Source organism: Melanerpes formicivorus, unplaced genomic scaffold (genome assembly GCF_026170545.1).
Source record: "Melanerpes formicivorus ecotype bairdi unplaced genomic scaffold, bMelFor1.0.p_v2 SCAF_10, whole genome shotgun sequence".
NCBI lineage: Eukaryota > Metazoa > Chordata > Aves > Piciformes > Picidae > Melanerpes > Melanerpes formicivorus.
In genome coordinates this window covers 7,588,160-7,611,534 of record NW_027142362.1, presented here as the reverse complement: position 1 = coordinate 7,611,534, position 23,375 = coordinate 7,588,160, and the positions used below count along the sequence as shown (strand labels likewise).

The window sequence follows — 23,375 nt, the reverse complement described above, 5'->3', positions numbered from 1 at the left end:
CATTCACTCTATAAAAAGGAAAAGTGAGGATGCAGTCACAGATAGTTCATCACAGATTCCCATTTTGGGGGGACGAAGCTTGGTGCTATGAATATCCTCAGCTCCAACTGCAGCTTGTTCTGAACCATTAGTGGGTCATCTAACCTGAAATCCTAAGGGAAATATCTGTTGTACCTGACTACAACTGCACAGCATACTGCTCCTAGGGAAGAACACAAGTATTACATACAATTTACATGACAAATTAAAAACAAAAATAGGGTCAACACACTTGCAGTGTCCTTTCCTGTCCTAAAACATCAACTAGCCTGAAAAGAATGAGGAAAGTTTTATTTTAAATAGCTTGAATTCAAATTGTAGGAAGTAAGAGTCAGCAAAACTTAAGTCCACGTATCACTGAAGAACAAAACAAAAGGTGTAGGCAACAATTTTAATTCCTGGAACAAAACCATACAGGTCCTTTAGCATTGGTTTGGGGAAGGGGGTTGGGTTTCTTTTTCCTCAGAGAATTTCCTAAAAGGATGGAGTCAGTTGTGGTGTAGAACAGAAAAGGGAAGATTGCTTTGCAGTGAGACTAAAAACCAAAAAGAAATGAAAGACAACACCACAAGATGCAAGACTAGGATTAAGCTTATAACTTAAAGCACTGTGTCATGTGCACAATCACTACCAATTACATCAAAAAATATGATACATTTACTTCATCCATCTCTTAGCATTATAAGATAGGTTGGGCAAATACCTGGCACCAAAAAATTGATGCATGATAGTTCCAATACGTTAAACAAAGTGTGCTATATTAGAACATTAAAAATTTAATGTTGACTTCTCATCCCAATTCCGATGGCTTACCGCTTCCTGGAAATCCTGCTCACCCGTCAGCAATTTGCTGACTTCTCCTCCTGTCACTGTATTCAAGGTGACTGAAACTTACTCCTGATGGAGAGGTGAAGGAAAGGGTATCATTTGATATTGCATTCAAAGTCCTGCAAGAAACTAGTGTCACATTTTCGCAGCAGTGTCATAAAGCTTGTCCCAGATTTTCCCAAACCCTCTTGCAAGGGTTTCCCCTCCCACTTCCCAAGAATGTAACAAGTCACTCCAGCACCCACCAGCAGAAATCTAACACTGACCTGAAAGTAACCCCCTGTGAGGCATACGAGGAGCTAATAGTTTAATTCACCCTCTACTAATTATTGATCTTGACTTCCCATTTGTAGAGTAACATTGTTGTAAAATCATACTATTGGCAGCACCCGCATTGCTGGCTTAGGGTCTAGAAGGAGCAGTCCAGGTGCTGCCACATCTGCTATACATTAATTGAACAAGTATAATACACAATTCATATTTGAACATTATGCCATCCGAGTCCACACAATGTCCAGCAAATAAATCAAAGTGATGTTGCAATAAAATACAGCATCTGATTTGTCTAAGGAAGTTCCTCATCACATATCCGAGAGAGATCCAATGCCTTTATCGCCAGAGGCAACCGTAAGGACATAACCCAGAGCATTCTGACAGTGTTTAATGATTTGCAGCATCTGCTTGTCGAGGCCAGCCTTCTTCCTCAACGCCAGAGTCATACTCTTCTTCAGATGAATCTTTAGTGGGAGCCCTATAATTAAAACAAACTGATCAGATACTTGAGAAATGGAGGGAAAGAATGGAAACAGTTTCCACAGCTTCCGGTAAACATTACCCAGTGACAAGTGCTCTGACCACCATCCAGCTGCTAAATGACCTTCTGGTCTGAAAATGGTGCTGTGATTTACACCACTACCAATATGGAATCTCAGGACTGGAAATCAAAAGCCTACTGAATTCAGTAGTCTGATCTAATCATTTAACGTTTCCAGCAAACACAAACACTGGTGCTCTAAAAATACCACTTAAAACCCACCAGAGCAAGCACAGTATCCCATCCAGCCCCTCTTGAGACACCAGGTGTGCTGAACCAAGCTTCAGCATAGACACAGATGAATACAAAGCATGTACCTCAGTGGAGAAAGTCACTGAAACACATTGTCAGGAGTAGAAACCCAGAAAGAGCTCCCAGATTTTGGACCTGTTTCTTTTTTTTAAACCTGACCCATTCCCTCTCAACTCCAGCCTTTGTTCACTGAAATTAATGCTCTCTTAAATCCAGCTTGTCCAGTGTTTCAGTGTTCCATCACATCATTACCACAGTAGAGATAAAGTAATGCTAACTAGATTGTTTACAGCATTGAAGCAAATATTTTAGCCAGAGTTCAGCAAACCAATAGATGTGCCTATGTGGCTCTCCACTGCTGTGAGAGCAATGGAAAAGGAAACTGCAGCAGCCTAGAGCTTGCATTAGAAAAATAGGAAAATAAAATCAGTGGTAAACAGCAGGAAAGAAAAAGTCCTGTTTCACAAGTTTCAGCACAGTCACAGTTAAACTTCAGATTTTTACCATTAACACATGATGCTTGGAATTTACTTCTACATGTACACACACACACAAAAGGCTTATAGTAACTTCATATACAAGTTTATTTTAAAATGTCTATTTAAAAACTAAAGCAATACAACCCCCCAAGGTCTCTAGAGCAGAATAGGTACTAATCCAGCTGTGTACAGAGAATCAGGTCCTTTGCAGGCTGTGTGCATGGTTTGGTGTTTAGATGCTTGTTCCTAGAGCAAACACCTGAGTACCTGTCTAGCTGTACTACTCCTCTGTTCTCACACCTCTGTTATGGGTTTACCTAATGTATCCTGGCTCTTTTTTGCCTTCTACAACATCTTTGTCAACTTCCACGCACACAATGTCAGAATTGGGCACTTCAAACATAGGCTCCAGCAGCAGCTTTTCCTAGAAGGAAACACATTATGGTTAGCGGGCGATTTTTTGGAGCTGGGTTTTCTTGGAGGAACTCTGAACACCTATGGTTTCAGAAAGAGACACTGTCCCACCCAGAACAGTGGTCTTGACTGCAAACTGTCATGATTAACTCCATACACACCAACACTAGTAGCTTCATTTACTCATTATGAGACTTAACTTACCATTATAGATCGAAGACCTCTTGCACCAGTTTTCCTGTCCAGGGCCAGTCTAGCTATAGCCTTCAATGCATCTTCAGTTACATTTAATTCACACTATAGAGACAAAAATGCTAAGTTTAGTTTATTATTTTAGTTACAACTCAGTGTTCATGAGTGAGACAGCATAAGCATTACTGAAAATAATAGAGATTTGTTACAGGCCAGAACATTTAAGCCTCATACATAAGGCTTCAGCTACATTTTATACTTGACTTATGTTACCAGCATTGACTGTCCCTTTAGTACAACAAGTACTTCTATAGTACGTGGAGTGGCTCTTGGTGCCTATTAGACAAGGTCATGGCTGTTCCTTTGAATGTTACCACAAAGAGGAGCTCAACTACCTCCAGATTACTTGCCCCATGCAAGCACAGCTGCCCAGTCCAAACCAGTCAAGCTTCAATGAGCTGGATTGCTGCTTTTCAGAGATGCACACACTGGGCAAGAAGTGATTTCAACTGATGATTTAGATTGCTTCAACACTATTTCTAAACAAAAACACTCAAGAGCTGCCAAATAAAATTTCCAACCTTGTCCATGCTGAACAGTGCCTGGTACTGAGGAACCACAGCGTTCCGTGGCTCGGTTAGAATCCGTACAAGGGTTTTCTCATCTAGGCTGTGCAGAGGAACTACCACAGGCAAACGTCCCACAAACTCCGGAATCATGCCAAACTCAATGAGATCTCTGGCTTCCACATGACGCAGCAAACGATCCTTTTCTTCAATATCCTCATGTGGATCAGACTCTCCACTTATATTGGCAAGATCAGCTGCTGCTGCAGCCCTTCTGCCTTTTCCCATATTAGATGGTGTCCCGAATCCTAGATACTGCAAAAATCAATGGGGAAAGCTTACAGAATTATAATAGTTAACTTTTATGTATGTAATAAATCATGTTTCATGTGCATGGAAAACCTGGAGTGACTGGTTATTACAAATTCACTGAAGTTCAAGAAATTACTTATAGTAAAACTGGATGCCTTGCACACCGTAAGTTTCTTCTAATACTTAATTCCCTCAGTAAGGTATCAGCACATCAAATGTGCCCAAGAGGGTCTGGAGGAACGCAGATGACCTGAGAGGTGGAACCCCTCTGCTGTGAGGACAGGCTGAGAGAGTTGGGGCTGTTCAACCTGGAGAAGGCAAGGCTCCAGGGAGATCTTACAGTACCCTTTCAGTACTTTAAGAGGGCCTACAGGAGTGATGGGCAGGGACTCTTTAGTGTAGTAATAGGACAACAGGTAATGGTTTTAAACTGAAAGAGGGAAGATATAGATTAGACATTTGGAAGAAATTCTTTACTGTGAGGGAAGTGACACACTAGAACAGGTTTCTCAGAGGAGTTATGGAAGCTTCATCCCTGGAAGCATTCAAGGCCAAGCTGGGCAGGGCCTTGAGCAACCTGGTCTAGCAGAAGATGTCCCAGCAAGAAGTCTGCTCCCGGACATTAACACACAAGATAACGAACCACATCACTAAGCATTTTAAGACAGTGATAGCTTTTAGTACCATCTGTTCAAACCACTAACAGCAAACCTTTGGATATCAGTAGGAAAAAGCTTACTCTCAGTTTCATGCTCGGCATACAGCAACTGAAAGAAATGCCAATTGCTAGAACTGTCTAACATAAGCTGGTTTTAAAGACAGCTTTTTTCAGCTGAAATACAACCTGATGCACTCACTTTTTCATTTTTCCTCCTGCTGATAATTCTGTCAAGACCATTAAAAGCACCAGAAGCTACAAAGAGGATGTTTGTTGTGTCAACTTGCACCGTTTCTCCACGTAGTTTACGAGAATTCTTCTCTGGAACGTTTACTATTGTGCCTTCCAGCAATTTTAGCAAGCCCTAAGATGGAAAGAAATCAGCAATATAAAACTCCACTATGTAACACCCTAAGTAAAGGCATACTGTGCTTACCTTCACAGATGTATTTAGTCCCTTATGCCTCAATAGTAACAGTAATCAATTTTCTGTACAAGATAAACAATCCCACTCCAGGAAAGGTTATAAAAACAACTCCTTTAAATATCATCTCTTCTGGCCTACATCCTGCAACTTGCTATTGGAATGCTGCAAAGATGTTTTTCATGCAGAATGTTTCTATGAAACAGTCCCAACTTGCTTTTGAGTTTGGGGATTTTTTTGTTTGTTTTGTTGGGGTTTTGGTTTTGTTTCAGGGGGTTTTTTTGAATGAAGAGGAAAGATAAGGGTTTCAAAGGTTAATAATTAAGGAACTGAAGAGCTCTGCCTCTACACTCCTGTGTTATTTGATATCTGACAGGACAATATGTAGACTTGATGGGCTGTTTGCTTATGAAGTGAATTCATTCTGAAGCACTTACTTGTTGAACACCTTCTCCTCCAACATCCCGTAACTGATGAATACCAGGAACGCTGCCAATCTTATCTACTTCATCCAGGAAAACAATTCCTGCAGTTACAGAAAACAGACTTAAGAAAGGCCCCACTAAGAGAAGCAAAAACTTGCATAATGGTCTTCCTGTGTGTAAGACAGCAGAGATCTGTTCTATTTCCTCCCTGGAGATTGCAAAAGTGTATGCAATCTCATCCAGCTATGGATAAGAAGGGGTAGAATAGAATAAACCAGGTTGGAAGAGACCTTCAAGATCATCACATCCAACCTATCATCCAACACCACCTAATCAACTAACCCATGCAAACAAGCACCCTACCAAGTCTTCTCTTGAACACCTCCAATGATGGTGACTCCACCACCTCCTTGGGCAGCCCATTCCCATGGGCAATCACTCTCTCTGTGTAGAACTTCCTCCTAACCTCCAGCCTAAGATACTACAAGATAAGCTTAAAGCTCTTCTCAAATTCATTATTTCTGATTTAATGTGCTAAAATTCAGGAATTACAGAAATATTGGTTTTTCAAAGTTCAATGCATTTGGATGATATAAATAGTTTGTGGATGAACTTCAGGAGGCACATTGCCGAAGTTTACCTTGCTGAGCTTTTTCTACATTGTAGTTGGCATCCTGCAGGAGTTTTGCAATGACAGATTCGATGTCTTCACCAACATAGCCAGCTTGAGTCAAGGTAGTACAATCACAGATGGCAAAGGGGACATCCAGGCATTTCGCTAGAGTCTGAGCCAGCAAGGTTTTACCTGGCAACACAAAAACTCTGAGTTATAATTTCCATGCATTTCTTCAGAGCACACAACCCCAAATATTTACCACAGGGTCACCATTACTCTTAGTTGACATTTGGAATGTTCACAAGTTTGTATCAGGGTATTTTTCCAAGGAATGCAGTTCTCATCAACAGTGGTTTTTACATTGCCAAGCTGTATTTCTGAATTAGACTAACAGCACACGTTTGAGGCTGCTTGAAATGCATACAGTATTCACAAATGTCACACAATATAAAAACCAAAATACAGGTACTTGCATAGATTAAAGATCAAATAAATCAGTAGTCCTTTGCAGACACTCAGGGTGCAGTGCAAAGTCCAATTGCTCCTGCTTTGAAGTTGAGGAGAAACAGAATTAAAATATTATTTAGTGAATGTTCTCCAAAATAGTCTTAAAAAAAAAATATACTTAGCCCTTCAGTACAAACACTCTCACTGCTTCTGAGCACACAAATGTAACTTCTCTTTGAACCCCCACCCCCATAACTTCCCAGAGGTGAAACACCACCAACCACAGCACCTCGACTTGCCTTCTAAAGCAGAGAAACTTTCAATGCGTCTTGTTTCGGCTTAGTAGAACTTGCAGCTTTTAATCAGTTAGCAAACAATATAGGCACTTAAAAAAGAAAACACGTGACCAGACCTCCTTCCTTTACAAGGCCATTTAGCTCAGCTTGTTACCATGGCATGAAAGCACAAAAATCCCAGTTTGGAATTCAGTTTAGCTTTTTATAAACCAAACTGGAATCATCACAAAAGAGGAAGTATCACTCATCAACAGCCAGTTCTAAGAAAAACCTGATGCCTATGAAACTCGTGCAGCTCTGTACCTGATCCAGTTGGTCCAAGCAGCAAAATATTACTCTTTTCAAGTTTTATGTCATCATTGGATGAATCTAGTACTTCTCCTCCCCGTTTTTCCTGAGGTATCTGCTGGTTCATTTGTTGCTGCATCGATGCTCCTAAAGCGTTCCCATGTGGACTGATTCCAGCAATCTGCAGTAGCTCTGGAGAGAACAGTAACAGCACTGTTTCAGCACTGACAAGGCCTGTCATTACCTTAAACACACAATCAAAGCTTGACTCTTTATGGGTCTGCCAATCTATAATTCTACCTGTACAGATGATTACAGATAAGACTGCAACAGAAATATGAAACAATTATGACAAAACCCAGGAGTGCCAATCCTATTTTTGCACAAGCATATATGAAAATAGTTTCCAGAGGTACAGTGGATTATCTAAAATTAGTCCTCTACATTAAAAACAAGAGAAACTTTCAGGCCCTACAAATTATCTCATTTAAACTAACTTTTTGTATTTTTTTTTTTTAAACACATGAGAAGAAATAAATCCAAGATGTTAATCTGTGTGATGAGCATTCTCTGTATGAATGGATGAACATTCTCGGCTCGAGGTGAGGAGAAAGTTCTTCACCGAGAGAGTCATTAGCCATTGGAATGTGCTGCCCAGGGAGGTGGTGGAGTCACCACCCCTGGAGGTGTTCAAGAGGAGACTGGACGTGGCACTTGGTGCCATGGTCTAGTCATGAGGTCTGTGGTGACAGGTTGGACTCAATGATCCTCGAGGTCTCTTCCAACCTTAGTGATACTGTGAAAGAATACAAGAACTGGTACCTAACAATTACAACAGCAATGCACAGGTCTGCTCTCGAGACTTAAAGGCTTGTCTCAATTCACAGCTGTTACAGGTTTTGTCTCTACATGGGGATATGGAGCTGGATTTTCCTTCTTTTCAGAGCCCTAGCTTTAACTGATTGGTAATGCTGAATTTTGAGGACTAAGAAAACTTGGTTTGAGGCGGTGTAACTGGGATACAAATTGATCTACACCAGACTAAGGAGCAAGTTCAAAAGTCAGTGAGAGTTCAAGTAACTGAAAATAAACACAACTGACATCACCCAGACCAGAAAAAAAAAGCAGGTATCCTGAGGTTCAAGATGACAGTGCCATTTAAGAGTACAAATACCCTGCAGAAAACAGTTGCATTACCTCCTTAACTATCTCACTCACATCATATGCTGCATGGCACTATTAACAGCTCAAATCTAAGTTAAAAAAAAACAACCCAAAACATTCTATTTTAGGGTAGTGAGAATAATTCTAAGGACAATAATTTGATTAACTTCATAAAAGGTATTTTTATGATTCACTGCTTTCCACTAGAGTAAAATCCTAGTCACCTTGATACCATCAATTAAATTTAATTACAGAAGAAAACCAGAATTTTTACCAGCATTTCAAGCTAGTGGTCAATGGAGACTATTCTACATCAACATCAAAAGAGTACATATTGCAGAGGAGGACATGAGGAGAGAGTTCACTTACTTGTAAATCTGTACTCATCCTCCCGTCTTCTGATTTCTAATTCTAAGAGAGAGGATGAAAACAGTAACAAAAAAATAAGTTTATAAAAGCTTATCAATTCTCTACCTCTTGCCCTCTTCTGAATACATCTCAGCAAGGTGTAGGAATTTCTAACAAGAACTCCCCCCCGCATGAATTAGGTTTTATTGCTGTCAAAATGAACCCCAAACCCCGATTTGCATGCTTTCCAAGTGACAGCAAGCTTTCTGCTGTTTACCACAGTAACAGACTATTGCCTCCCATCAGGTTTTCATTTAAAAGCCACCTCTAGAAAGGGGCAAAAAAAAAGCTACAGTGTAACTTTGTTTTGAAAAGGCTTCCTTAAACTTCTCCCATTGAGTGTTAAAATGTGAGAGCACACATTTCAAAGCAGTGTCCATTACTAATGCTTACTGGCAGTCCCTCTGGCTGTAAACCATTTTATCTTCCTGGAAAGGATCAGGAACTGCTCCGTGCCAGGTATACAACTGTTCTCCTGCCATTACCAGAACACTGCTACTAATGTTTCCCTCTCACTTAAAATACTTTTTAACATAAAGTCAAAGAACAAAGATTTTTTTTTGCTCAGTGTAGTATCTATTGCAAGACAGAGCAAAACACCTCTAAAAAAATGTAAACCCAAAACTCAAGGTACACTTTGAATCAGAGACAGCAACTTAATCCTACTTCTAAAAATAAATTAGATCAACATAGCTCCACACTTACTCAGTAGCAAAAGTACTGCCAAGAGTAACTCCATCTACACCTGCTAGATATGGAGCAATACCATGGTGACCAACACACTGCCAACAAGTGATGTTAGAAAGCTGTTTGCCAAATCCACCATGCAAAATACTGTCTTTGTGATCTGCATTGTTGCTTGCAGATTAAGCAGCAGATTTACTGCTGAACAGTAAATGAGATTAGAAAGGAAAGTTTAGGAGGCTTGTATAAAGTTAAGACACCTACTAACGTGCGTCAAGAGCAAAAGCTAACCATGTAACCCGGCAAACAGTACCCTGGCATCACAAACCTCCTGGATTGCTTTCACATCAGAAGTATAAAAATTACATTTAATTGAAATTATTTTAGCTCATTCCAACTACAGAACAGCTCATGTTAAGGTAAAACCTTTCTCAGGTCAAAAATCAGAGTCCTGAAACAGTCAGTTTTATTTGACCAGGCAATTACCAACCACCATACGAACCTCTTGGTGTTAGAGAAGTCTGCTTTTCAACTTCTGCTTGCTGTCTCAGGTTAGCTGGGATATTATTGTAGATTCTCTTGTAATGATTGTACACAGCAACTGAAAGCACCTTCTTGGCAAAACACTGACCAACAACATATTTGTCGAGGTAGTTATAAATCTGAAAAATGACTCCGTTTTAGTAACAGCAGCAAAGCAGCAAGAGGAGAACATTGTGCCAAAGATGGACTTCCATCTAAACCAACCATTGCTGAACTGAGAAACAGAAACCCAACACCTAAAATACAGGATATATTCCTGATGACAAGTTTACACAAGAACACAGTCATACCCTGTCTGCTCTCCCCTACCAATATTTAAACTCACTGTTACTTTTCACCCAAACTTGTAAGAGGGACAGAAATTACGAGAATGGCTAATGTCTTACAAGTCCTTATCTAGGAACTATACAGAGCTCCAGAAATCATTACTGTCCACTGGGAACTAAGAAACACAGTAAGCTATGTGGGAGAGGTAAACCAAATAACTTAGGATGGGTCATCACCAAAAGCTAACCAAGCCCAGCTCTCACACACAAGCAGGGCAAATAAAAGCTTCTGCAGCTCCAGGAAGAAGCTAATAATACCAGGCTGCAGAATACAAAGTCATAGCAGGAAATAAATGTACTACAGGTGGTGAGGGCTGAAGTTACCCTCAGAGTGACAAGGAGAAGATGAAGGTACCGGACTTCAGCCACAAGACAAAGCCAAAGGAAAACAAATTCAGCTGTTTTTACTGGATCTAGCTGCTCTCTGTATCAGTGCTGTACTGGGTCACGTAGCTCTCAAAGGTTTAATCTTGAGCTAATCCTCTTTCTTGTTTGTGTCTCTGTCACATTGGACCATCATATACACCTGATGCAGATCAAACACTAAACCATTTCACCCTGCTCTAACACAAGGAAACCCTGGAGTGGAAGTAAGATCCATACCTTCTTCGGTGGAGGTGGCGGCTTCTGCTGGAATGCCAATTTCACAGCTTCTGCTGCTGACTCAGGCTCTTTAATGATGCTCTTTTTCGTGTCTGCCTCTGACAGTACCACAAAGAAGTGATGGCACTTTTCACACTTCACAAAACGGGTGGAAGCTGCAGAAAAGGTAGAGCAAAAGTTTAAGAGGAACTGCTGCAACAGTATTCATGTACAGGTTTGTCACGCATGAGACAAGCACCTGTAAGTCAGCACAGCCACCTCTCTGTTTATAAAACACTTCCCCTTTCTTCACCTCAGCAGCTTTCATAGCAATTATCAGACTATGAAGTGCGACAATGGGAATACAATTTGCCCCAAACGTCTCAACACAGAGCAGCAATCAGACAAGAGATTAAAAAGTAAAAATCTATTTCAGTAGCACTCTGCTCGGAAGAGGAAAGTTTGTATCTCAGAGCAATGAAAAGTTAATGAGGGCTTCCAACTGTGCAGGAATCGTTCCTAACGCTCAAACCAGCAGACAAACCCCCTGGGGTTAGGGACAGAAAACTTTGAAGTGGAGGAATGCAAAACACAGTCACAAAGACAAGATGCAGCAGGTTCAGGAAAGGACAGCTGTGGCAGCTTCTGGTCACTGCATCCCACTGGCTGTGGAACACCATGGAACATGTTTAAGTCACCTAAGCCCAGGGCATGGAGCATAGCAGGGTAACTAAAAGGGCTCATCCCAACAAGAGGCAGCTGTGGTATGCAATAAATGATCAGGACTTTGATGTCTTGCAAGTTCTTCTGCTTGTTTATTTTTATTGTCAAGAGCAGAACCAGTTTCTTTCAAATTCCAAAACTCAAACCCTCCCACTGCTGGCTTTGTGAACTGCCTCAAGAAATTGTGTCATCTGCAAAGACTGGGTTCAGAAGCCTGCAAACCAGACAGCAGAGGAAAATGAATGTGCAATTCAAAATAGCTCTTTTCTGACCATATTACCATGCTACTAAATACAAATAATGTGCAACAGAACTGATCACAGAATGGCTTGAGCTGGAAGAGATCTTAAAGATCATCTAGCTCCAACCCCCCCATCATGGGCAAGGACACCTTGAACTAGACCAGCCTGCACAAAGCCTCATCTAGAATTGAAATATATTAGTAAATACATCCAACTAAAAGCAAAGTAAATGTAGCAAACAACCACATGAAAAACTTCAATGCCAAAATTTCTGAAGTCACAGAAAGCTTTTATAGAATAGCTTGTACACTATGGTACCAACTGACTTCAGCAACAGCCTCTAGCAACAAACAAGCTGCGTATTTATAACTTGTTGTTGCCTCCCATAGCGCTGGCATCAGTGAAAGAGGAGTGGGTGTGTGTTTGAATATTACACACAGCTTGTGAGTGGCAAAGTAAGACCAGCAGATTAGGAATGTAGCACACAACACTGTGACCATGACAGCTTTATTAACTCTACTCCAAAGAAAATTTGTGTAACAGCTGGAAAGTTCTCCTGGCAGCCTTCCAAATTACTGTGATCTGTCTGATGGGAACATGATGCAGATGAATTTGCATGTACACCTCTTATATAATTCTTCTTTAGCAACAATATTGTAGGTGAAAACCTCAACCTTTCTGCCAGTGGCCACTCAAAACATCTCTGATATTCTTCATGCCATGAGGCTGTGAGTCCTTCCTTACGCATTGCTACTACTCAGCTTTATTTGGAAGGAGTCATCATGAGAATACTCCTCTCTCTCATAGATCCATGGAAATGGTTTAAAAAAAGAACAATAGCAAATAAAGAGCAGGCTATCAGAACGTCCCCTTCGGCCCTGCTCTGGTGAGGTCACATGCCTAAGAGGGCATCCTATCAATGGTGATCAATAGCTGGGGGGGGGGAGGGTGAAGCGGGGAAGATGTGACCACTCTTTGCAGTGGTGCCCAGGGACAGGACAAAGGGCAATGGGTAAAAACTATAACCCAGGAGATTCCAGCTGAACACGACAAAAACTTCTTTGCAGTGAAGGTGCTGGAGCCCTGGAGCAGGCTGCCCAGGGAGGTTGTGGAATCTCCTTCTCTGGAAAGATTCCAAACCCAGTTGGACATTATGATCTCGGGCAAGCTGCTATGGGTGACCCTGCTTTAACAGCGGGGCTGAACTGGATGACCTCCAGAGGTCCCTTCCCCCACAACCATGCTGGGCTTAGGCAATTCTGCAATACTATTGTGCATTTTAGAAACGTGTTTCACTGGAAAAAAAAATATTGTGCAGACTAGACTTTTATCAATAACTCCAAGCAGCACACAGAAAGGCAATTGGAGACCTTCCTAACTCTCAGCAGGACCAATAGTGTTTGTGGTTAGAATCTTTGATGTATGGGGTGCCTTGGAGAGGAAACAGTTATCAAAACACAGCTGTGAAACTGGCCAGTTTGTCTTCTACACAGCAATGTGGGGAGAAGGATCAATGAGTTTTAACAGAACAAAAGGGAAACAAAAGAGAAGTTTGCTGTGAAAACCAAGGTAACCAAGTTCAAGTACTGCTATTTCCCTAAAACTGCAACTTTGCAATTCTTAAATACTGGCATGGTTTTTTGTGTGCTTTTAGCACCACATAAAAGCACAGCAAAGAGCCTTCGTGCCAAATTACCTCACGGTCATTAAGACGTCTGCAAATATTTACTGTGTGGTAGAATGCAGGTCAGTTGGTTTTGGTTCAGGCATCTGCAAAGAGGTCTCTGCAGTCTGTAGGAGCTGACCTTTCCAAAGTGAAAGGCTGGGTTTGTACAACATATACAGGAAGCCAAAACAACCACAAGATTAATCTTAAAGGCACTTGCAGGGGTGAGATAATGGGCTACTACTAAATTGCTCTAAGGTGGAAAGACATCAGAAAAATGAGCAGGGAAGCTTCTAGCTTATTAAATGTCAGGGAAGTCTTGCTTTGGGGGATGGAGACAACCTGATGGCATCAGGTTGAGACAAAGCAGCAGCTCCTGGATAAGGCTGCTTATGTCAATCAGCTTTGCAGCTATTGGATTTCACTCTACATCCCAGGCTCACATCTTATTTCATTGATCACAAAACCATTCCTTACAGGAGTTCACAACCCAAAACAATACAGGAACAGCTGAGAAATTGTGTCACAGCAAAATTCCTTTGGGTTTGTGTCATATTCTTCCTTAATTGTTCATTACTGGAAAACCATTGCCATGCAAATCCTCGGGCAAGATTTGCAGACACAAAGTCAAGCCCCCTTAATAACAAACTCCACAGGACAACCAGTCTGTCACACTGCCACTCAATGGCAATTAATTTGCTCATAAGTGTGGCTTTCATTCAGTATTTTGTTGCCCTATTTCTCTCAAACTGATGGAAAATGCCATTATTTAAAAACTGAAGCAAATGCTAATTGCATATTTTCCTTTGCCTTCAGATTATTTACTTAGGGCTCTGCAGTTCAGCAGTTCAAAGAATTCATCTTTTTTCCTGACTAAGCAACACTGAAGGCTTATCTGGAAGATCAAGTTATGGTATGCTTAGTGTAACCTGCAATCTGTTCATTTGAGACAGAACAGGAGGTATTTTTTTTAATCAAATCAAAGCTCAAGCCTCAAGCACAAGCCCTATGAGGAGAGGCTGAGGGAGCTGGGATTGATTAGCCTGGAGAAGAGGAGGCTCAGGGGAGACCTTATTGCTGTCCACATCTACCTGAAGGGTGGTTGTAGCCAGGAGGGGGGTAGGTCTCTTCTCCCAGGCAACCACCCCCAGAACAAGAGGACACAGTCTCAAGCTGTGCCAGGGGAAGTTTAGGCTGGAGGTGAGGAGAAAGTTCTTCACAGAGAGAGTTGTTAGCCATTGGAATGTGCTGCCCAGGGAGGTGGTGGAGTCACCATCCCTGGAGGTGCTCAAGAGGGGATTGGATGTGGCACTTGGTGCCATGGTTTAGTTATGAGGTCTGTGGTGACAGGTTGGACTGGATGATCATTGAGGTCTCTTCCAACCTTGGTGATTCTGTGATACTGTGTAATAATTGAGAATTAAAACTCAGTTCTTTGTTTTCCTATCATTTCATATACCACAGTGTGGCTAGGAAGCAACATATTCAACTTAACAGCTTAAACCAGAAGGGCATAGGTCCAGAGAAAGCTTGACCACGATTCACAGGAATTTCTGTGAATTCAAAACCATTGCAAGCTTTGGTTTAAGTCACCAATTAACAGAAAACTGAAGACTGCTGCCTTCAAGATGAATAAAAGTCACTACATCACACTTCTGCCTTCCTGGGCAGTGATCGTTCCCCTCTGAGGCAATTCTTGAATGGTATTTCCAGATAGAAGCACAAATTCCAGCAATAAGAAGCAAACAGCAGTGAAGTGACTGTTTCAAAATGTCTGTCTACCCATGAATCATCTGATAAGAAGGTTAATGAGGATGATAATCCTCCCACGGTTTTCAACCACACCTAGGCCAGGGAGAGGCCAACGTACTGAAGACAAGACAGGACTCTAGTTCCAACAACTTGTGCCAGATTTGTCAGAACCTTGCTGCCCAAGTTTCTTTTTCACAGAAGTAAGCTTTTTTTGTTTGTTTGTATAGTAGCTGAGGCCTGATCCTTTTATAACAGATACAGATATAATGGTACAGAATTCTCTGGGTTCAGAATATTCTATCATTTTTATTATGAGTATTCTATATGAGCAGTGAGTAACAGCACATCTGCTCATTCTTCTCACCAGCTGCTCAACAAGTTTATACTGACCTTGTCTTAAGCTTCTTAGTGCACAAGTCTGATTATGACTTGATACTTCCTCCCTGAGCCCCACCAGCTAACAATGGCTTTCTGACTTTTTAGACTGCTCTCATTAGCACTGGAATAAGGAGAAATGCCTCCAAGTCTGATACAACCTAAAGCATAATTGGTGTTAATTTCAGAATCCCAGACCTGTTTGGATTGGAAGGGACCTTTAAAGGTCATCTTGTCAGCAGGGACATATGTAATTAGAGCAAGTTGCTCAGAGCCCCAAACAACCTGACCTGGAATGGTTGCAGAGATGGGGCATCTACCACCTCTCTGGTGAGACAGTGGGCTAGGTTGCCCACTCTCCAAAAACAAATTTCTTCCTTCTATCTGGTCTCCCTCTTTCAAACTCATCATCCCTTCTCATGTTGCAACAGGCCCTGCTAAAAGCTCTGCCCCATCTTTCTGATTGGCCCCTTTAAGTACTGAAAGGTGGTCTCCCTGGAGCCTTGTCTTCTCCTGACTGAACAATCCCAACTCTCTCAGGCTGGCCTCACATCAGAGAGGGTCCAGCCCTCCCATCATTGCTGTGGCCTCCTCTGTCCCCACTCCAACATGTCCACGTCTCTCCTGTGCTGAGGACTCCAGAGCTGGACCCAGCACTGCAGTCCTCATGCACTTGCAGGTGAGGTCTCAGCAGAGCAGTGGGGCAGAATCCCCTTCCCTTGACCTGCTGCCCATGATGCTGGGAATGAAGCCTAGGACATGGTTAGCTTCCAGGCTGCATGCATGCACTGCCAGCTCACATCCAGCTTTTCATCTACCAGCATACCCAAGTCCTTAATGGCAGAGCTACTCTCAAGCCTTTCATCCTCCAGCCTGTACAGATACCAAGGACTGCCCTGACCCAGGTGCAGGACCTTGCACTTAGCCTTGTTGAACCTCATGACATTCACATATGCCCACTTCTCAAGACCGTCCATGTCCCTCTGGATGACATCCCATCCCTCAGCAGTGTCAACCACACCACTCCACTTGGTGACATCTACAAACCTGCTGAGGGTGCACTCAATCTCACTGTGTTACTGATGAAGATATTAAACAGTACTGGTCCCAGTACAGACCCCCAAGGGCAGGACTTTGGATTGCACTTCCAAAAGAGTAGCTTTTGCTGCTGGACACCAGGTGTCTGACACACTTTGGGTTTCCTGTTTGGATTTTTGGAATGCATTAAAGGGATCTGACTTTGCCATGGGAGACTATTCTAAGTAAGCCATCTGTCATATACCAATTCCTCTGCTGGATAAGCTCTTTGGCTACAGTACAGGCAGGATTAAAGTTTTATTATACAATAAACAAAAGGGAAGACATCACATGCCATACATGAACATGCATTTTAATTACTATCAGTAGTTAAAGTGTGGTTAGGGGGGTTTTGGGTTGTTTTGGGAGGGTTTTTGTTTGGGTTTGGTTGGTAGGTTTTGGTTTTTAAACCTGAGCATCCTTTGCACTGCATAAAACAAAGTGAACTACTTCACAACTGCATATTGACAGTTGTGGTCCAAATGCCACTACCATAGCTTGCTCCATCACACAGCAGAAAAATGTATCCACAGATAATCCATGCTTACCCCAACATGGCCAAACTAAGTGTAACAAACGTTTTGATGCTTTATTAATGAGGTAGGCTAAAACACACATCTGTGTCTATCTAAAGGAAAGAAAGTATGCAAAACCACTTACACACAAAGGTCTCCACGTGTGTGCACAAGTCACCACACTTCGGGCAGCGCAGCTGGTTCCCTCCTTTCCCAGAGTTTCCAGAGCCTGATTTTTTGCCACCCCCTTCACCGACAGACTTCTAAAAAGAGAGTTCCAGACAATTAGCCCCAAACAATGGAGCCATTACATCAGGCGTTTAGCAGTGCTTATGGAATCCTGCAATAGCTGAATGACAAAGTAACTACTGGAAAGGCTTCTTAAAGGCTTTGAAAAGTTAGAAAAGCAAGATGTGAACATTTTTAAGCACATACACATCTGCACTGCCCGTTTGGAATACCTCTTCCATAGGGATTTCATAAACATTGGAACTGCTCAAGGGGGACAAACAGTAACAAGTGAAAATGCATCAAGAATGTTTTAAAAATAGATTTCAATGTGGTTTATTCTAACTCCAGAGAAGAAAATCAATCTTACTTAGAGGGAAATTTCATTATCACAACTGTGTTGAGCCTAAAGGTTGCTGAAGCTACAACTCTTATGTCCTTGACAGATGTGGCTCCACTGGCAGCTGGCTGTAGGGGTAACATAGGGCCTATAAAACATCTCAGAAACTGCTTGGAAATATTTTATCCTTTACTTCTAGGGCAGAGTTCCCTGCCAAAGATCTACTTGTCTTTCTTCAGACTGCCCTGCTTAGTGATGTTCAAGGTTAGCATTAATTAAACCTGCATCTGTTCTATGTCTTTGTACTTTAACAAAACCTATCATTCTTTAAGAAAGAGCAAAGATCTCTCTTCCCTTTTCAAAGGCAGTTCCTCATTCTTTTTAAACCTTGCTCACCCACTCATTTCTCCTTGCAACCCTTCTAAAAACTTTAAATTCTTAGCTTCCTTCTTTCTTTGTTAAAGAAGTTGAAGCTGAACCCTCAGAACACACCTGTGTCACCTGGACAGTTCCTCAGGCATCACAACACACCATACTAGGACAAAGTTATGGGCTGTGAACTCTCAAAATCTTATTTGCTGTCTAAAGAGCAGTTCTATCCTCAGGTAATCATTTCTCTGAAGCAGCTGTTTATTAACTATAATTACAGAGAGCCTAGGATGAAAACAGATTACTATTTATTAACAATAAAGCTAATCTCCTCATGAACTTGCCTTGCTTAATACAGCCACAGAACCAGTGCTGAAACAACCCTTCTAAAATGTACTTTACCTCCAAACAGCCCACTTGGGAACAGCAAGCTTTAGAAAGAGAACAGTTCTGACTGCTACTTTTCCCTAAGATCCTCAAACCTGTTGTGGATTTGTAAGATTCTACAAAGTTTTAAGTGTTGCTTTATGCTAAGTAAAGACCTATACAACTGGGAAAAGCATTATGGGACATTTATAAGTTCTGTCTGCTACTGAACTAATTTTTTCTTCACTGCCAGTTGCAGCAATTTAAAGGATCAGAAATGGCAACAGTTAGCAATGGATTTCAAGAAGGTTCATTTTAACTGCAGGAAAAAATCCACTAAAAACACTTGAGAAATGTTTATATAAACTATAGGGAAAAAACCACCCTCATGTGTGGAGATTACCTTGCTTCCATCTCCAGAACCCTCCTTGCTTGCACCATCCTTTGAAGCAAAGTAGGCTGGTGTTTCTGAAAAGTTTCTAAGAGGAATTCTTCGTAGGGAACAAGTTTCAAAAGTCCCAAGTTTTCCTAGCACAGGGATGCGTGCACGACCGCAAGTGATACCTAAAAATAAGCAAGAAAATGTGAACCTTAAACATTGACAGTACTCCAGTTCTCATGCCCAGGCCACCAACCCCCAGAATTCATTTACATTTAATAGAGCTCTAAGGTTTCAGCAACAGAATTCAACTTTGAGCACCCAAATTTCAGATCAGCAAACGATTTTCTCTTCACCGCTATAATGTTCCCCTCACAAAAGCTGCCTGGATTGGCCAGAAGTGACCCAAAAGTAATCCCAGGTCTTCTAACATCAGGCAGTCAAGAGTCCTATTGTATTACGAAAGAGAGAACAACCCAGTTATGAAATTGATTGCCAGAATAAATAAATAAATAGAATCACCATCCAGCAGTTGTTGTGAAAGAATTCATCCCCCAGAGTGAAAAAGAGAACTTTGAAATCTCTTGGGGGAAAAAAACACCCAAGAAGTGTTGCAGAGTCACAGACTGCACATCTGGACTGGGCTCTCCCCTGTGAGCTCCACTCAAAAACAGTTTCCAAGGATTTTAGGGACTGCTTGACCAAAAGTTACCCTGAGAAAAACTGAAAGGTAGTGTCCTATCTGGCAAGTGCCGACAGACACACAGACAAATTCAGTCTGATCTGAACTTTGTTGAAATAGCTCCTTGCCAACAGGACCAAAAACCTCCCTGAGAAACTAACCAGCCTCTTCCTCCTCTTGCGACAGCGGGTAGGATTACATTGCATGACTAGGTATGATGTGGATCAACATATGTCATGCCTGCGATTTCAACATCTCTCACCTCTCTCATTTAAAGTGGCAAATTTCTCACTTGCTCCCTGGTTTTGAGAAGCTAAAAGTCTGTGACTTACAGACAGAACAGCTGCATCAGCAAATTGCTGCTATACCACACGGGTTTACTGTTAGCGATGAAAGAATCCTACAGAAAACTTCAAAGCGCTTCCAGAAATGGAATAAAACCAGCAAGAATTGCCAGAGGAATAGAGTTCATTTGCTTAGAAAGAGGTAACAATGACAACCAGGAGCTGGAATCTTAGCTGAGAGAAAATTCACCTTGCTACTATAACAGGAGAACAGAAAAAGCAGCAAAGTATCATGAGTCTAAATTTACCAGGAAAACTCTGACAGGCTCCTGCCAAATTACAACCAAGACAACAGTGTCAGACAAGACTCTAAGATGTGGGGCTTTTTTTTGACTGATTCATATGCTGCTTAAGATTCTTGGATTTGAAGATGATCTGCAGTTACTTTTAACATAACTAAAACTGTCATCTTGAACAAAAAAAGCTACAATAGCATTGCTTCTGTCTGTAAACACGAGGGAGGAGCAACCATCAATGTGCTTTCCAATTTTAAATTCCTCTGCTGTGTGCCACTGCAGCACCAGCAAGACACTTCAGATTCCACAGGATAAACCATGGAAATACCACAGTAAACAAAAATACTGGCTCACTTTCACAACCAGTTGTGTTGTCAACTGAATCTGCAGAGAACTCTGATGACTACGTGCACCGAGTGCACTCATCAGCAGAGAATAAGCTGTGGTGAGTGTTTACAATGCAATAGCTGTTCAGCATTAATTCCCTGTCTTCAGGGCTTATTCATCACAGACAGTTCCTTCACCAAGCTTTGGTTTATCACTTCTAAAGGGAACTGTGGAAAGACTCCTTAACAAAAACCAAAACCCAAACCACCAGGCAAACCCTGAAGTCACAGCTTTCCTGCAGTACAGAGAGATACCACCCATGGATGAAGGATGAAGCACTAACAGAGAAACATGTTACCACAAAGCACTGCACATGGTGAAAGATCACCAATTGTAATTCAGGAAGTCCCTGCAACACTGGAAATGCAACAAAAGCTCTATTGTATGAACTGTGAAACTATCAGTGTCAAGTGCTGAGCTAGTAAGTGCCACATCACCGACTGTGCCCATGTACTGATCAGAAATACTGCAGCTGTGGGTCTTCACCTTCAGAATTTAGCTGGACACTGGTCACAGATCCAGGCCAGCCAGTACCATTACACCCACACTTCCACTGCTGTCAAATTTACTGTTAGCCTGCCAGCCTCTGGGAAACATTAAATGCACCTTGCTACACGTGGTGAACTCTAAAGGGTGTAGAAAAGCTAAACTAAGGGGGAAAAAACCAACATGTTGTCCTGCTGCCATAGCAGCTTGTGGCTCAACGTAAGCCTCGTTCCTGCACTTATTGTGAAGTCTGAGTGGCATTGTTTTGGACAAAATATCATTGTACAACTCAAGAACAAAGCAGTAAGAAAGTTAAGGCTACTACTTTGTTGCATGAATAAATCCAGAGAGACAATTTCAGGAGACACCAACATTCCATCCCCAAGCCTGGCAGCTTCCCACACCTAATCCTGATATTGATAAATGCTCAAATACACAGCAGCTGGTCAGCACAGCAGCGTTTGCTCACACCCAGAGCCAGCAGTCAGGGCTTGGGTGGGGTTCTGAAATAGTACAACTAAAGGACATGTATCTAACCTGAGAATATTGATAGCAGCAATGGCATTGATCCAGCATCCAGATTAGCATGTTAAGAATCCATGGGAGGCTCCTTTGCACCTTATTAACCTTTAATTGATACTTGAGGAAAGAAATACCGACTTTTGGACCAAGCTTTAAATATCTTGGCAGAATCTACTGCCCAAAGAAGTGAGAGGGAGACTGTGACAAAAGAGAAGTCTCCTCCCTGTCCCACACAACACTTGATGGACTAAACCGATCCAGCTGCTCTAAATACTCTTAAGTTTGCACCAATTAGCATTAGCAAACAAAGTACCTGGCAGAAAAAAATCTGCCACAACAAAAGCACACCAAAAAGGTTAATTTTTAAAAGAACTTTCATTGGAAGACAATGCATAAGCAACCTTATTATCCTGTATCTGTGGTTTAGTTTAACTTGTCCTTTTCTACATCCATTTTAAATCTTAGTTCTGACAAAAAATTACAAATGCAGAAATTCTGAGGTTGATTCAGAATGTTGCTTGCTTTAAAGTTTATTGTTTCCGTGGGTTGACATGAGGCCAGACAGGGTGGAGTTGAAAGTACTTAATTTAAGTCTTTCATCACAGGTGACATCAGACATGGAAACGCAAAGTCAACTGCAACTAGTTAATAGGTGAGGTGGGTAATTAATCACCTCAGGTTGCTCAGACCGTGGCTGGGGATGCAAGCATTCGAAATCCTGGGGCAAACGTGGCAGGAGTACGTTTTCAGCACAGTTTGGAGGTGCTCTGCCTTCCACCAAAACCAGCATATGGTATGTCGTCTCTCACTACCCTCAAAACCACCAGGAAAGGGACAGAAGCACTAAAAAGTAACAGCTTCCCTCCCAGTAAGTGGTTTGCAGAGCCTCACTCTTCTACCGGGTTTGAAACAATTACTTTTTTGCTAACTGAGCACAAATGATCATGAGAAATACTTCCAGAAAAAGCTGCAAACAAGGCAGGATTTCAATCAATCTGATAATTAAGCTCATTTAGCAGCACTACAGGGTAACACACGCTGTACAAGTGCTGCTGAAAATCACTCCCATTGAAGTAAATTCTGTTCTCGCATTACGTTTCCCAAAAGATATTCCAGTGCGGGCTAATTTGCCAGAACTTCACACCGTGTAATACCGTCCCCTCATACCCCCCCAGGGTGACACTGGCAGAAGATTAATACAGAAAAGAAAAAGAAACTGGCGAAGCAGCCACCCTTGCCAAACCGAAGCCTTATCGCCGCGCTGCAGCACAGTACAACCCAAGCCCCACGGGAAGGCTCCGTCTCTCGGCCCCCGGGAGCACGGCTGCTCCCAGCTGACACCGCTCCGTCGGTGACCCGCCGGGCCCCGCTCCTAGCCCCCCCCGGAAGAGCCGGACTGGAAAGGCAGAGAGAGCTGACAACCGGCTGGCGGCGGCAGGGAACGGAATTTGCCCTCAAGGAGGCGGCGGAAGGGGCCACCGCGCTCCGGCCCGGTGAGGGCCCCAGAGGGCCCAGCCCCGCCGGGGAAGCAGCGTCAGACCGGGCAGCGGCGAGGGGAGAGGACGGCGGTTACCTCTCCGCGCAGAGGGCAGCGTGGAGCCCAGGAGACGGGCAGCGGCGGCGCAGCTGTGGCAGGCGGACATGATGCTGCCGCGGGCCCGGCCCGCTCCCCCCGCTGCCGACTAGGCCTCGCTGCGCGCCCCACCCGCGCCGTAAACACCCCCTCCCACGCCCGGCGCCGCCTCCGTGACGCCAGTGCGCTGCCGCCCGGCGTCACCACGCACACTCCAGGGACTACTGCTCCCCGCGGGCACCTTGCGGAACGCCGAGCCCGACACCCTGCGGCAGCTGCGCGGGGCATCATGGGAAACGTAGTCCTAGGGGCGAGGAGACCCCTGGCCACCTGCCGCGTTGCATCATGGGAAATGT

General features: G+C 42.7%; 1 protein-coding gene across 2 annotated transcripts; it reads right to left on the bottom strand.

Moving 5' to 3' along the window:
- Positions 1-313: 313 nt before the first annotated feature.
- Positions 314-23,131, bottom strand: CLPX (caseinolytic mitochondrial matrix peptidase chaperone subunit X). 2 transcript variants are annotated; one of them, XM_068143475.1, is made up of 14 exons: positions 23,020-23,131; positions 18,814-18,974; positions 17,253-17,370; positions 10,779-10,933; positions 9,809-9,968; positions 8,584-8,625; positions 7,066-7,242; positions 6,044-6,208; positions 5,416-5,504; positions 4,754-4,918; positions 3,600-3,899; positions 3,031-3,123; positions 2,730-2,836; positions 314-1,618 (listed from the first exon to the last, which is right to left on the bottom strand). In XM_068143475.1, the coding sequence occupies exons 1-14, from the start codon at positions 23,087-23,089 to the stop codon at positions 1,528-1,530; spliced, it is 1,893 nt and encodes a 630-aa protein (XP_067999576.1). In that variant the 5' UTR covers positions 23,090-23,131; the 3' UTR covers positions 314-1,527. The 2 variants fall into 2 exon arrangements, with proteins under 2 accessions (XP_067999576.1, XP_067999577.1); XM_068143476.1 differs by lacking the exon at positions 8,584-8,625.
- Between the last annotated feature and the right edge of the window lie 244 nt (positions 23,132-23,375).